This window comes from Rhinoraja longicauda, chromosome 7 (genome assembly GCF_053455715.1).
Source record: "Rhinoraja longicauda isolate Sanriku21f chromosome 7, sRhiLon1.1, whole genome shotgun sequence".
Taxonomy (NCBI): Eukaryota; Metazoa; Chordata; class Chondrichthyes; order Rajiformes; family Arhynchobatidae; genus Rhinoraja; species Rhinoraja longicauda.
The window spans coordinates 54,938,857-54,954,940 of record NC_135959.1 but is presented as its reverse complement, the minus strand read 5'-3'; the positions used below and the strand labels follow the sequence as shown (position 1 = coordinate 54,954,940).

The following is a 16,084-nucleotide window of genomic DNA, read 5'->3' as shown; positions in this document are numbered from 1 at the left end:
CGAGTTGCCAAACCAGGCTGTGGTGCAACCAGTCAATATGCTCCGTACCGTACACCTGTAGAAGTTCAAGAGAGTATTCATCAACATACCGAATCTTCTCAGGAAGTAGAGGTGTTCATGGGCTTTATTTATGATTGGATCAATGTACTGGGTCCAGGACAGATCTTCAGAGATATGCATACCCAGGAACTTGAAGTTGTTGACTCTACCACCGTCCTGTTGATGAAGACGGGTTTGTGGATCCTTGACCTTCCTCTTCTAAAGTCAGCAATCATTTACTTGGTTTTACTGAAGTTGAGAGCTCAGATGAAATGGAAAAATAGTGGAAAAGAAGGACTGGCAGGGTCAATGTCACAAACCTCCTGTGAATAGCCATGACCTAGAGCAAGCAGACACAGCTCAGGAACAACCAGTGGTGCAACAAGCACAGAACGCGCCACCATTAAATACAGGACTTGAGACTGGGACTTCCAAGAGTATATTGAATTGAATTGAATTGAATTGAATTGAATTGCATGGAATACTTTATTGTCACATGTGACAAGTCATAGTGAAATACTTTGCGTGCATACCGTGCCAAGGTATGCAAATAGTCGCCCATAAAGGGCATTGACAAAGTTACAAATCCCCCCCCCGCGCCAGTTCCCCCTTTGTTCTTCCCCACCTCCCCTATCCCTCACGGTGGTCCCCCCCATGCCAGGTCCTCCATCGACCATTGTACATCATGGTAGCCGGGTGTCCATCGTTCTACCCCCCTCCGCATGGCGGTCCCCCCATGCCGGGTCCTCCTATGTTCCTTCCCTCGGCAGCGACGTCCTCACTCCACGTGCTTGTCCTCGTCTGTCCGTCGGCGCCATCATCGGCCGCCACTCCGATCTCTCCACTGAAGCTGCCGGGTCCTCTCCGGACGCCTCTGTGACACTGACCCCGGCCCCAGCCGCGGGCTCCGCTGACCCAGGCACTGATGGCAGCGGGCTTTGTCGACCTGCGAGACCACCGCTAACCCGAATACTTCCTGGCGTCAGTCATGTCATGGCAAGAGAAGATCCAGGCTAATTCTCATTCCCAGTGTTTCATGCTTTATAGTTTAAGGATTACATTAACATAGGCACTGAACAGAACAAATTGCAGTTAATCTGAAATTGCATTATCTGAATACGGTACAATGAATTTCAATTAAGTTTGCACAATGGACTGCTTCAACTGATTCATTGTATTCCTGTGTATTGTGAGTTGGATACATCCTTCTTAACAGTCAAGTGATGATTATGTGTACATGAACTTTTGCTTGCACTGTGGTAATTTATTTTATATACTAAAAAATAATCTCAATGGCTAATCATGTTTCTCTATACCAAAACAATACAGAGAGGTTAATCTGTATCCTCTGTTTTCTGGTACGAGAACAGACATTTGGGCAGCTGATGAGAGAAATTGGAATAACATCTAGAACCAAGTTAGAAGCAGCAAATCACACAAAAAAAAACATCAGAGAGGTGAAATACTATGTGAAGATATCATATTGTAGTCTTCATATATCTTTTAATTGCCGATGAAATACTTAGGTTCTACAACATTGATGGTATTCCAATAGCTGGTGTAAGGTGGCGCAACGGTAGACAATAGACAATAGGTGCAGGAGGAGGCCATTCAGCCCTTCGAGCCAGCACCGCCATTCAATGTGATCATGGCTGATCATTCTCAATCAGTACCCTGTTCCTGCCTTCTCCCCATACCCCCTCACTCCGCTATCCTTAAGAGCTCTATCCAGCTCTCTCTTGAAAGCATCCAACGAACTGGCCTCCACTGCCTTCTGAGGCAGAGAATTCCACACCTTCACCACTCTCTGACTGAAAAAGTTTTTCCTCATCTCCGTTCTAAATGGCCTACCCCTTATTCTTAAACTGTGGCCCCTTGTTCTGGACTCCCCCAACATTGGGAACATGTTTCCTGCCTCTAATGTGTCCAATCCCCTAATTATCTTATATGTTTCAATAAGATCCCCCCTCATCCTTCTAAATTCCAGTGTATACAAGCCCAATCGCTCCAGCCTTTCAACATACGACAGTCCCGCCATTCCGGGAATTAACCTAGTGAACCTACGCTGCACGCCCTCCATAGCAAGAATATCCTTCCTCAAATTTGGAGACCAAACTGCACACAGTACTCCAGTAGAGTTGCTGCCTTACAGTGCCAGAGACTCAGGTTCGATTCTGACTCCGGTTGCTGTCTGTATGGAGTTTGTATGTTCTCCCTGTGACATGTTGTCATGTTGAGTTAAAATTTAATCATTTAAATTTTTCATACCATATAATTAAAGACAAAGATATCCAGTTCTATCTTTTGTGGAGGTAAAGTTATTAGCTAAGAACATCATAGAAACATAGAAAATAGGTGCAGGAGTAGGCTATTCGGCCCTTTGCGCCAGCACCGCCATTCAATATGATCATGGCTGATCATCTAAAATCAGTACCCTGTTCCTGTTTTCTCCCCATATCCCTTGATTCCTTTAGCCCTAAGACCTATATCTTACTGTCTCTTGAATACATGCCTGCAGGATAATAGCTTAGGTACAGATATTTCTAACCATGTGCCTTGTTTTGTTTTTTCAGATCCCTCGATCAATCCTCAGAATCACTCACTGCTCAGAACACCCCCTCCTCCAACGTCGCACCCCCATTCTCTAAACCAGCCACTTGCCACTTCAGTGAACTCGTTGAACAGGGGGAACTTCACCACACGTAGTAATCCCAGCCCCAGTCCGGCTGATCTCCCTCCCCCTCCAGAACCACCTCCCTGCATCCAGGAGCCTGCCCACATGCAGGACAACTGGCTCCTCAACAGCAACATCCCCTTGGAGACCAGGTAGGCGTTCTGCCAATAATCTACGGGAACTGCCGCAGTAGTTTTACCATCGATTCTGTGGAATACCACATAATGAAAGCATGTAAACAATCTGAAATCTCTCTAAATCACATTTCTTACAATCCGTTTAAACTTGTATGTAGAAGAAAAGTAGAATGAGATTGTATTTTTGAATTATACTTTGTTTGAATATAATGACCTGGAGTTTCTGCTGAACATTTAAAAAAAGATACCAAGTGCTGAATTAATTCAGGGGGTCAAACAGCATGTCTGGAAAACATGGATAGGTGGAATTTCAGAACGATAAAGTTATGTTCAAATTTCCATACAAACTCATTGGCTTAAACTGTTGAATAAAGTTTGCCGTGAACAACCTTTTCAATAGAAATTGATTATTGATCACGACATTGGCCTGAAGATGACTGCGAATTGAAGTAAACTGATTTAAACTGGAAAGGCTTTCAAATAATTGCTGCATCGGATGGATCCGTTTCCGAATCAGTCATCTGAATTGGGACTCAATTAAATAGATATTAAAATAATTTGAAGTAATTGTTAGTGCATCCTCAGAAACAGACCTGGGTGAGACTTGAATTAACTGTTAGCCCTTGCAATCGTGGATCTTTCGTGATGGATTCACTTGTCCCTGACTGTCTTTATGTCTGCAATTCTGGTTGAAGTGTGATAAACAAATCCAAACAGTAAGAACCAGTGTTTATGGACACAAAGTGCTGGAGTAACTCAGCGGGTCATCAGCATCTCAGGAGACAAAGGGTGGGTGACGTTTCGGCTCGAAACCTTCAGACTGAAAGTAGAGGGGGGTTGGAAACCGGAGGTAGAACAGTGTTTAGTCGCTGTGATTACCTCATGATATGACTAGTTTTATAAGCAGGGATGAAGAGGGCAGAAAGTCCAGAATAAGTGGTAATGGTCTTTGGTTCAAGTTCAACAACTTTTTTTCATTATATTGGTGTTCATTATACTGATATTTGGGTAGAAATCATGCAGAGACTCCAGGTCAACGGTGGTGGATTTAGGGCTCATTCATAAAAAGTAATTTTATCCTAACCATTTTTCCCATATACCTTAAAATGATTAAAATGCTGATCTGAATATCACAATTTAAATGGGACATCAGTAATTTATGTCATTTCTATTCCTATCATAGCACTGATGTCTACATTTAATCTTTCAGCCATTTTGCTGTTTTTTGATTTTTTGCTCTCTCCATTCACTATTTTATTCATATGCAGCTCATTGGCTTCATTCATATTTCCATCTGAATGTAGAAATGTAGCAAAGCAGACATTCCTAGAGAGTTTGCAGGACAACCTAATTGAGATGGACGTTTTTACCTCTGCTCGACATGATGGTGGTTACAGTGATGGGTATGTGACGCTTCTTGCTGGGTGTGATGGCTTCTGTGCTCAGTTCTTCCTGTTTTAGAGTTGAAGTCTCAATTTACAATGTCCTGCCTCAAACTTTGCAGACTATCTGTCCCGTAGCCAATGATAAAGTGACTGTATGTCATTATTTTATCTCTTGTCTAGGATCTGTCTTTTCTTCGAGAGCTAATTAATTGTGTTCAAAGATTCACCATATTTTGCAGATATGTTCTGACTAGTTATGTTCAGAGAATGTCTGTTTTATAGATGTACTCACGGTCTTTTCTGTAGGGACTGAAATTGTGGGTGTTAGTTCTAACTCTGGACCTGGCAAGAACTGATAACGACAATAATATATATCTAATTACAAACTTGAGAGTGTCACTCAAAAATTCTTATGGACTTCTTCTCCTAATTGCAACATCACTTTTGTTGATTTTTTACCCCAGTATTAATTTTATAACCCAATTTTGCTGACACCATCTATTTTTCCTGATTCATTTGAAGAGTTCCAAAAATCCAAATTGCAATCTTACTTGGTTCTGATGAAACAGAAATGCAGTCAGGCAAACCTTTGTGAAATCTCGTTAAATCTGTTGTTAACATCAAAGTCATAACATTAGCACATTTCTTTGCATTTATTTGACAATGAATGACTTCCACATTGGCAGAAAATGTCTTTTAAGGGCTTCAGAAAGTTCCAGAAGCTAATGAAACTGCAGCTTGGATGTCAGTTGTAAAGCACTCAAGCTTTATTTCTGTTGTTATAGAACATTTTCTGAACCTTTTGACTACGTTATATTGCTTTCTTTTATGTGTCCATTACTCTCTATTTCCTCAACAGTATATTGAAGACTGTTGTCATTTTTTTTTCCTCAGTGGCACTTCTCACTGATCTTTACATATTCCAAATTTCTGATTCTTTCAAAAGCTTTTTTTCCCCCAGTAAAAACTGATATTCCTTAATGTGCAACCGTGTTAATGGACAGTTGCATACACAGCCATTTGCCTGTGAGTTTGGGCTGAATTCATTTTACATGGGAGAATGCAGACAGCTTTAATTGCACTTCTGGGCCTCTCATAATCCCACTAATTGTGATTTGACATCTGAAAGCAAGCTACTATTTGCGGTCAGTCAAATTGTTAATACAACAGTGCAGAGTTAACTTTGAAGCTAAAGTGGTGATTCATGTTGCAATACTCACACTTCACTTTTTGATGCCACCAAACTATAATCAAACAAGTACATATTCTAACCAGACAATTATTTTTTAATTTGAAAATGTTCCAAACCACCAATTTTCTTCTTTGTACATTTGTGGAAGAGACTGTGTCGTCTGAGTTTTGTCTCTAATGCATTTTATTTTAAAAAATCACATTATTAAAAGTTTATTACCATTGGAACTCCTCTCTGAAAGTATGGTAATAGTTATTTTTCACATGGTGCAGGCAGTTGAAGGCAGTAGTTCACAATCACCTTGCCAACAGCAATTGGGGATAGGTAATAAATACTAGTCATGCAGTAACATATATGAATGTAAAATAGAAAAGAGCTTACTCAATCAGTGCTAGCTTTTTCATTGAACGAACTTGCCTTGAGGTAAAGAATAAATTATAGGAACTTCTCCCAGTTGTTAACCTGTAAGTATTTGCATGTTCTGGTGCATTTTAGTTTAGTTCAGTGGTATAGCATGGAAACAGACCTTAGGCCCACCGAGTCCACATCGATCACCCGATCATACTAGTTCAATGTTATCCCACTTTCCCATCCGCACCTTACATACTCAGGCAATTTTCAGAGGCCAATTAACATACAAACCCGCACAACTTTGGGACGTGGGAGGAAAATGGAGCACGCAAAGGAAACACACGGGGCCACAGGGAAAACATGCAAACTCCGCACAGACAACACCCGTGGTCAGGATCGAACTCTGGATCTGTCGGGCAGCAGATTGTTCAGCTGCAGCACTGTGCCTCCCTTTAGGAGTGAGTACCTGTTCTTGAGATAATGACCTGAAAAGTCCTGCAGCAGAAAGTGGTGTCTGGAGGGCAGATGCAGACAATTGCCAAAATACAATACCTGAATGGCCTTTATAAGACAGCTTCCTTAAAACAGAAAACAAGCAGAATACTGTGGAGACAGGAAATCGAAAATAAGAACAGAAATTGCTGGAAATATTCAACAGAGCAGACAGAATCTATGGAGGAAAAATGTTAACATTTCAGATGAATGAAGTCTAATCAGACCTTAGATTCGTTAGAGATGGAACAACTTTTAAGTTATAGAAAAGGGGGGGAAGGCGGGACAAGCCAAAAAGTATAATGTGTGATGGGATGAAATGCCAGAAAGATTAACTGACTAAACAAAAGCCTAGATGGGGTGCAAATGTAGACTGATTATCTAACATGGTGTAAATCTGGAACAGAAATGATTGTCGATGTCAGTATTGTTGCCAGAAAGCAGTAATGTGCTCAGATGGAAAGTGTGGTGCTGTTCTCAAGCTTTATTGGAATAACTTAAGAGCTTGAATTCATAAAGACTTTGGTTGGAGAGTTAAAGTAATTGTCAAAAATCAAACATTCTTCAACTTATTTTGGGCTGTTGCTACAGACAACCGCTAAGTGTTCTTTGTCTGTAATGTTTTGCCGAGCAATGAAACGCTCAATTTTACGCCACTTAAACTAGCTATTTGTGCATTCTATTTTTCCTCATGGGATGTGAAGAATTCAAATTAGGCTCATGTTACTGTGGAAAGTATCAAGTGCAGGTCATACCATATCCTCGTTGAGCTGCTGAATTTGAATTGGGATGAGGTCACCAGGAAGATGCATCAGAGAGCCAAGTTCACAAATTATAGTAGAATTAGGCCATTCAGCCTATTGAGTCTACTCCGCCATTCAATCATGGCTGATCTCTCCCACCTAATTCCATTTTCCTCCCTCCTCCCCATAACCCTTGACACATGTTCTAATCAAGAACTTGTCTATTTCTGCCTTTAAAATATCCACTGACTTGGCCTCCACAGCCCTCTGCAGCAATGATTTCCACAGATTAACTCCCCTGTATTACTCTAGCCAAGAGTAATACTGCACAGAAACAGGCCTTTGTTCCAACTTGACCATGCTGACCTAGATGCCCTATCTAAGCTGGTCCCCTTTGCCTGTGTTTGGCCCATATCCCTCAAAATGTTTCCTATCAATGTACCGAATGTCTTCTAGATGTTGTTATTGTACCTGTCTCAACAATTCCTCTGGCAACTATACCCACCACCGTCAGTGTGAAACAGTTGCCTTCCAGGTTCCTGTTAAATCTTTCCCCTCTCACCTTAATCCTATGCCCTCTAATTCTAGGTTTTCCTGTCCTGGGAAAAAAGGGTTTGTGCATTCGCCCTATCTGTTCCTCTCATTCCTCTCTCTTTGTGTCCTGCACTTCAAGGAATAAAGTCCCAGCCAGCACAACATCTCCCGAGGGCACAGGCCCTCAAGTCCTGCCAACATCCTTGCAAATCTTCTCTGCACTCTTTCCAGTTTAGTAGAATCTTCGCTATAACAGGGATTGTGTAGAAAAGATTTGCCGTGCAGACACATTATAAAAAGTTACTTTTTATTCAGCGACTTTGGTTTCTAGAACCTTAATGCTTTACGCAGAATATCAGCCTGTTTTCACCACTCCGGACAAACATGGATACGACAGCCCCAGAAACCTCTGAACGGCTTGGAGGAATGTCTTTCCTAGGGTACGATCCTGACATTAACACATAGAACAATGAAGTACTTCTAAAGAACTGCACTACAAAGAACTTTGTTCAATGAGATTGTGAGGAAAGAAACCATTCAGGTCTCCTTCACTCTTGAGAAGAGTTCTTTTTCTGAGTATTGTATGGATCTTAGCATCATAAGGAATGCCAGCACATATTAATGGACACTGGTTAGGGACAACCTCACAAAGTGCATTAACTAAAAGGGTCTCTGCACTTTACCCATTCAACAATTGATACTTTTATGGTCCAGTTGGCACTAATAGAACTAATATTCACAGGAAAGAATGTGCAGCTTAATTGAAAACCCAGCCTATCATTGTCACAGTCATAGAGACATACAGCATGGAAACAGGCCTTTTGGGCCAACTTGCCCATGCCAACTAACACAACCCATCTACGCTAATCTCACCTGCCAGCTCTTGCCCTATATCTCTCTAAACATACCCTATCCATGTACCTGTATAAATGTTTCTGAAACATTATAAAAGTACCTGCCTCAACTACCTCCTCCGGCAGCTTGTTCCATGCATCCACCACCCTCTGTATAAAAAAGTTACCCCTCAGGTTCCCATTAAATCTTTTCCCCCTCACCTTAAACCAATGTCCCCAGGTTCTCGATTCCTCTGTGCGTTTACCTAATCTACTCTTCCTAGACTGATACATTACTCTTCGTTATTAGTTGGGCTGTTATATCAAAGTCAGAGAATCGGTAAGAAAAGTATTTGAAATAATTATTCACTCTTACAAAGAATAGGCTGTTGACAACATTGTTGCTTCCTGCAGATTACATTCCATTAGCTGGGATTTATCCTGCTGGTTCATGCCCATGATTCCAAATGCATATCAGCTGGTTTGCTCCATCACTAGATTCCACATATGTATCCAACAGCAAAGTCCCATCTTGCTGACAGTTCCCAGTGTTTGTTTTAGTTTAGTTTAGTTTATAGATGCAGCCTGGAAACTGACCCTTCGGCCCATTGAGTGCACACTGACCATCAATCACCAGTATACACCAATTCTTTGTTATCCCATTTTCTCATCCACTCCCTACACACATTAGGGGCAATTCACAGAGGCCAATTAACCTACAATCCCGCACGTCTTCGAGATGTGGGAGGAAATTGAAGCACCCGGAAGAAACCCTTGTGGTAACAAGAGGAACATGCAAACTCCATGCAGACAGCACCCGAAGTCAGGATCGAACCCGGGTCTCTGAGTGTAGTGTTGGAGAATTATCCAAGAGATCCTGTACTGAGTGGATTTTGTGCATAATCTGCGAGCTCCAGTTGCTTCCATGAAGATTATGCGATTTTGGAACAAAGTGGAAGATTTTGTTTTGTTACATGACACGTCTTTAAAGTTACCTCATTTTAGTTCAATGTTTCGAATCTCTTGTGATTTGGTTAACTTTTTCCCTTTGTCTTTAAATGGTGCATTATTTTATTAATTACTTTAATTTTAAAACTTTCTATGGGCTTCTGAATGTCAAGCCCACAGTCAGCCAGCACAACTGGATATAGGGCTTTTGCATCTGGCAAAACTTTTAATTGTGTTTTGGGGGGAGTGTGAAGATGGTCACTGCCACAATATTGGATGCCAGGAAAATTTGGGGCCAGAAAACTGGCCTTATTATACAAAGAGGGTAAGCAAAATCCATGGGCAACAATTCATTAGAATTCATTGTGGCACCTTTCATTAGAGTACGAGTCCTGTTTCAAAACACTTAATTCTTGTAAAGTGCCGTGGAACATTCTGAAGTTATTAAAGCCATTATTTCAGTCTAAATCATTCTTCCACAGTAAAAACAAGATTATTTTACATACAAAATGCATTGGACTGCTTTCCCACCAAATGCAATCATTCTTACAAAAAGAAATACCCAAACAGTTAGGGTAAACAATATCAAAATTGGGTTTATCCAGGTCTAAGAGAAGTTAGCTAACACTTGCAAGTCTAGTCTTTGTTGAAAAATATAGCCCAGAATAAATCTCAGAAGTTAATTCATTTCATTGTTTCGAATTAATGCATAATATAATTCAACCCCAAGTTATACATTTGTAGAGAATTTTCAATTGTATTAAATATTGTGTAAAAGTACCTCAGAGTAATTAAATAGAGAGACACAGCGAGTAATCATGGTCTGGACCTCTGCAACCTCTGAGAAGTAACCTGTCTTTATTTGTTAGGCACTTCTTATTTAAGCCTGGAACTGGATCTTCTCCACTGTTTTGTACAGCGGGTCCTGGTTACCCCCTCACTTCAAGCACCGTGTACTCTCCTCCACCTCGACCCTTACCCCGTGGCACATTCTCAAGGTCTGCGTTCAGCCTGAAAAAGCCCTACAAATACTGCAACTGGAAGTGTGCGGCCTTGAGTGCCATCATCATTTCCGTAACACTCGTGATTTTACTTGCCTACTTCATCGGTAAGTTCTTTGCAAATTTGTTCTTCACCTTGCTTGTTGCGTAAGGCATGATTTCCCGCAAATAAACGATCTCCCTTCGGTATTGCTGTAATGTGACTAGGTTTCTGCAGCAGGTCGTATGACCTTGCAATGAGACCTAAATCGTGTTTTTTCTGAGGAGAGCAGTAGAATAAACTGATGGAGGCCCACTGACGCCTGTGTGTGTGGGGTCTCGTCAAGAGTTGACGCTGGCCAGCTCTCCGCCTCTGAGTAGAAGATCAGTTTGTCCTTTGATCTAAAGTAATTCCGCGTATCATAACATTTATTCATAAAATGCAATCAACATTCCTCCCTGTTATTATTCCGAAAGGAAAATGTGAAGTGGAAAGTGAAATTTGACTTTGTTTTAATCTTTTGCACATCATTGTTAAGATCGGTAACAGACAAGAATGCCTCATTTTGCTTCAGTCAGTACACTGGGTTAAGTTTCCCTCAACCTTTGCAGACAGAAGGCAAAGTCCCTGCTTCATGCTGGGTTTTCAGATCACATCCTACTGGCAATTGTGGTGTTGCAATTGACCACAGCAGCACCACCATGCCAGGTCAGTGAGAGGAAAGTCTGCAGTCATTTGATGGCCAAGCAGTCATTGGTGCCGGAAGAAGTGTTTAAATCATCTGCAAAGTGTTTAGTTCAGAGATACAGCAGGGAAACAGGACCTTTGGGCCCACCAAGTCCATGCTGACCACTGATCATCTGTTCACACTAGTTCTATCCCATCCCACTTTCCATTCCCTACACATCACTCTGTACACATTAGGAGCAATTTACAGAGGCCAATTAAACTTCGAACCCAAGTTAAACACAAAGTTCCTGGAGTAACTCAGCGAGTCAGCATTCCTCCAGGGACCTGGGGTTCAATACTGACTACGGGAGCTGCCTACGCAGAGTTTGTACATTCTACCCATGACCTGCGTGGGTTTTCCCCGGGATCTCCGGTTTCCTCCCACACTCCAAAGACACACAGGTTAGTCGGTTAATGGGCTTGGTATAATTGTAAACTGTCCCTAGTGTGTGTTGGATATTGTTAGTGTGCAGGGATCTTAAAAACTAAAAAAATCTCAAATGCATATAAAATATATGAAATTTGATATTTATGGAAGTAATAATCTGCAGAATGCAAGATAAGGCAAAAATATATGTTTATCTGAAACAGGAAGTAGTTTTGGACTAATGTGGGGCATGGTTTGATGTATAGATCAAGATATGCCAACTCTAATGCATATGTGATTTCATAAAATCCCACATTTCATCACACTAATTTTCAAAAATTAAATATGTATTTAATATATTCTATATTAAGCACCTGCCACACTATTTTTGCCCACGTGATTATTCTGTGAAAAACAATTGTTTAAAATGGAAGTGAAATAAGATAGCTAATATTGTTTGTTATCTTACCATTTGTAATAGAGGTGAGCCACCTTTGACTATATATTTACAAAAAAGAATATTTTTTCCGGTGTGTGTTTTCACGATTAAGTGTATTGTCAGAGACTGAACCAGGCATAAATATCGCCAATAGACGTATATTTATTGTAAATTTTAATACAAAAGATTATTTCACTTTTCCATGAATAAAAGATCGACTGTAGAATTTGGAAGCAACAGTTAATGCTGTGTACTGAAATACGAAACATCCATTTGACATGAGATGGTTAGATCAGTCATATGATGATTAAATCAAAGTCATTTGACACCTTCACTCAGTTTTTGGCCTGCTTGCTAACAGAGAAAACAAATTATTAATTCTCTCTCGCATCCTGGATCAAAGCAATAGTTGTGAAGAAAGATGCATGGCTGACACTTTTATATTTTCGCTTATTATTAGTGCTCTTGTTTCCCATTGTATATATCATGCTTTGAATCGCATACGATGATCATGTTCTGTCAAATTGTTTCCCGATGTGATAATGAGACAAAACGTAATTATTACAGCTATTCCTGTACTCTGGGCAAAACTAACGTGAACGTTTTTATGCTTGATAGATTAGCATATTGCACGCAGTCAACTGCAAAAGACAGTTCGTGTTACATTGGCATGATCCAAAATCAGCAGCTTGCCAATCACAAGTCATTTTCCTTGAGCTGCCTAGCAGATTTAACAACAAGACGTGTAAGAAGGAACTGCAGATAAGCCCCAAAATCTGGATTAACTCAGCGGGTCAGGCAGCGGGTCAGAAACATCACCTATTCCTTTTCTCCAGAGATGCTGCCTGACCCTCTGAATTACTCCAATATTTTGTGTCGATCTATATTTAGCAACAAGAGATTGACTGGCTTTCGCTATTAAAAACGTATCACGTTACATTTTTCCAGTTAACTGTCACCTTTGCATAGTTTGGACAAAATAATTTATTTGTCATTATGCACTTCCAAGATTAAATATACTTTGTTAGACTGTGCTGAGATATATGACCATTTTTGTTACATAGAGTATTGCACGTTATCTTTTTGTTCATCTCTAACAAAAGTTGATGCCAAGATCTTTAAGACAAACTCATTTACCGCCAGCAACCAAAGCCTGGCTTGTTTTAATTTTACATTTAATTTCATGTATGATAAATGATTTAGTTGGAAATTTATTACTGTACTCTGGTGGCCAAACCAAGTCAGCAAGCTTGCAGAAGAAACCTGACGTGAATTATTATTCTCTACTGTGTTTTGTTTGTTGGGGTTTGTACTACCTTTTGCTTCTTTTTCTCTCTGCAATCAGTCATGGTCTTCTCATCCTGAGTGCTCTTTCTCTTTCTCATTCCATCAATCTGTCCCAAAGGACCTTTCTCCATTGACCTTGTGAATTATCATTTTGTTGGTCTTCGTTTTGCTGTGACACTTTTTTTTTCTGCTGAGTGCAGTACTTGTTCTGCCTATCCAGCTGTGTGATGAATTAGCAAGGTGATAGGGCTAACAAAAGAACAATAGATTCCATTAAGTCAGAACAGATTGGTGTTTAATGCACTATTTACTGTAAAAATTAGAAATAAGATTCATGTAGTTCTGTTCCCCGATGCACTGAAAAATAACGATTTCCCCTTGAACTGCTAACTTTTGATTAATAGAGTCATATCATTGCTTTATTGTTTGCAATACTGGCAGCAACATTGCAGCAAAATACTACTTTCCTTCAGATGCTCAGCAGCTCAGGCGGTAACTGGAGAGAGAAACGGAATTGATGTTTCAGGTTGAGGATCCTTCATTAGAAATGAAAAAATGAATTCTAATGAAGGCTATGAGGCATTAACTCTGTTTCACTTACAAAAGATTCTGCTTGATCTACTGAGTATTGCCAGCGCTTTATAATTTAGATTTCCAGCATAAGTAGGATTTTTTTTCAAGTTCACTTTGCTTGAGTTCATTTGGTGGCCTGATGACAAATGCATTGTAATACACTTCAAATAAATAGATTAATAATTTATTCAAAAACGCACACCAACAGACTCAGGAACAGCTTCTTTTCCTCTGTTTATCAAGCTTCTGAACGGTCTTTCAATAAGCCAGGGTACTGTCCGATTCACCTCTACCTTGTTAGATTTTGTCTGTGGAACTGATGCACTGCAATGCTGAGAATTATATTCTGTACTCTGTATTTTCCCCTTGCTCTACCTATTGTACTTTTACTTGATTGTATATGTGTAGAGTATTATCTGATCCGATTAGATAACATGCAAAAGAAAGCATTTCCCCGTACCTCAGTACACGTAACAATAATAAGTCTAAAACAAATAATCTATGAAATGAAAATATTCATTGTTAATTGCTGGCTAATACAGTAATTCTGGCTTATGTAGGGATATCTCACACTGAAAGAGAATGGAAAGCCCTAACGAGGTGCACAACAAAAGGAAAGTGCTGCTAGTTTTCTAGAAGTTGCTAGGAATGCACAATATTTGCTCATCCATGAGTGTTCAGTCAGTACATACGATGTCCAAATAATTTGTGCCCTGTTCTGCCACTTGCTTCAATCCTATGAGCTTCAAATTTATCTGACTCTCCTTAGAGGGACTTTATCAACTGTCTTCCAGAAGTACATATAACAAAATCCATAGGCATTCTCCAGTACCTTTTTAAAAATAAAATGATCACGTTTTGTCAGACATAATCTGCAATCTATGCTGCCCCTTTTAAATCAACTGAAAATGTTCAGTATTCTATTACTCTGTTGATTCCCATAATCTCCCAACAGCAGATGTTAAATTGATCAGTTTATATTCCATTGGTTTTCCAATGACCGTGTTCTCAATTAGCAGAGTGCCATTCACAGTTCTCCATCCTAAAGGGACTCTACCTCTTGAGACCTTTGGAAGTTTCATGTTAGGATATCTATATTGTTTTTAGCTGTTTCCTTCAAAAAGCATCAGATGGACAAAGTCTTAACCTAGAGATTTGTCAGACTTCTGTGCCATTATATTTCTCACGTTACTTTGTTTCCATTAAATTTGACGACTCTCTGACTGATTCATTGTGATATTTTCTCCAATATATCATCAATTTCCTCTACCATAAAGACTGACGTAACATAATTTTTCAAAATGTTGACTATTTTCCATTCACAATACGTTCATTACAATTTTCTAAGGGCTGCACTTTAGTCCTGTCTACACTATTTTCCGTAATATCATGTTGAACCTTTGCACTGTTTTTTGGTTGCAAATTTCCTTTCATGTTTTGGATTTGCCCCTCCGTTTTGTCACCTTCCTGCTCCTCCAGTTGCAAGGTCCTGTGGTGGCTTGTGTCCCTTTACTTTTATGTTTCCCGTAGCTCTTCAGTTATCCAAGGTTGTTGTTCTTGACATGAAGTGCCTTTGCTCTTCTTTAAGTATAAAGTTGTCCACAGAACCTCCCATTGGTCTTCTGTTTCAGTCATGAATGAGTTTACTCCTTTTGATCTGGGCCGTTTCATGCATAGCATTCAATCGACTTCCTTGATCAAGGATTTTCTTTCAAAACTACTTCAACGTCATCATATTCTCATCGCAAATTTTAAATGATCATGCACAGTTAAAGTCGCTCTTTGCCAATATGCCCTACCCACGCTTTGGTTCTATTATACCATTTCACACTCAAAGAATTTGTGACTGCTTTGAAAGTCATCATTGGTCATTAGCACTAAATATGCCACATTGAAAGCAAAGGAGTCAAAATACTATGTACAAATAATAAATGTGTAAAAAGAATAGGGTTGAATTTCTAGGTATTCCTAATTTATATATGCTAGTCAGGTTATTCTAATTCATAACATGCTTATATTTCTATCAACAAATTTGTATTTTTGCTCCATGTTTGTCTAATCTCATTGCATTTATACACGTGGTCATACTATCACTCGGGAGTTGTTTTCAGGAGACCTATCCACACTCTACTTTTTCTTAATGTGCCTCGTTGACTCTTGTTCCATCATCCCTCTTTATTGCAGTAATATCATCCTCAATCATATGAGCTATTTCACCTGCACTCTTCTCCATTTCCTGGAAACCCTTTAATTTGTCTCGCGGCATCTATGGAGAACATGGATGGGTGGCGTTTCGCCAAGGGACCCTTCTTTGGATTGATTGTGGTGGGAGGGAGAGAGGGTTAGAGGATATGGTGGGGGCGGGACGGGGTCTAGCAAG

At 40.0% G+C, this 16,084-nt stretch overlaps 1 protein-coding gene across 17 annotated transcripts in view; it reads left to right on the top strand.

Annotated features, from left to right (window-relative positions):
- The window catches only part of tenm4 (teneurin transmembrane protein 4), a 1,451,267-nt gene that overhangs the window by 1,274,229 nt on the left and 160,954 nt on the right, over positions 1–16,084 (top strand). For 10 of the 17 annotated variants that reach the window (XM_078402641.1, XM_078402640.1, XM_078402635.1 and 7 more), the window contains 3 exons: positions 2,613–2,865; positions 4,119–4,253; positions 10,198–10,436. In XM_078402641.1, coding sequence (XP_078258767.1) covers positions 2,613–2,865; positions 4,119–4,253; positions 10,198–10,436 — 627 coding nt within the window. The remainder of the gene's footprint in view (positions 1–2,612; positions 2,866–4,118; positions 4,254–10,197; positions 10,437–16,084) is intronic. The other 7 variants (XM_078402642.1, XM_078402637.1, XM_078402636.1 and 4 more) reach the window with 2 other exon arrangements.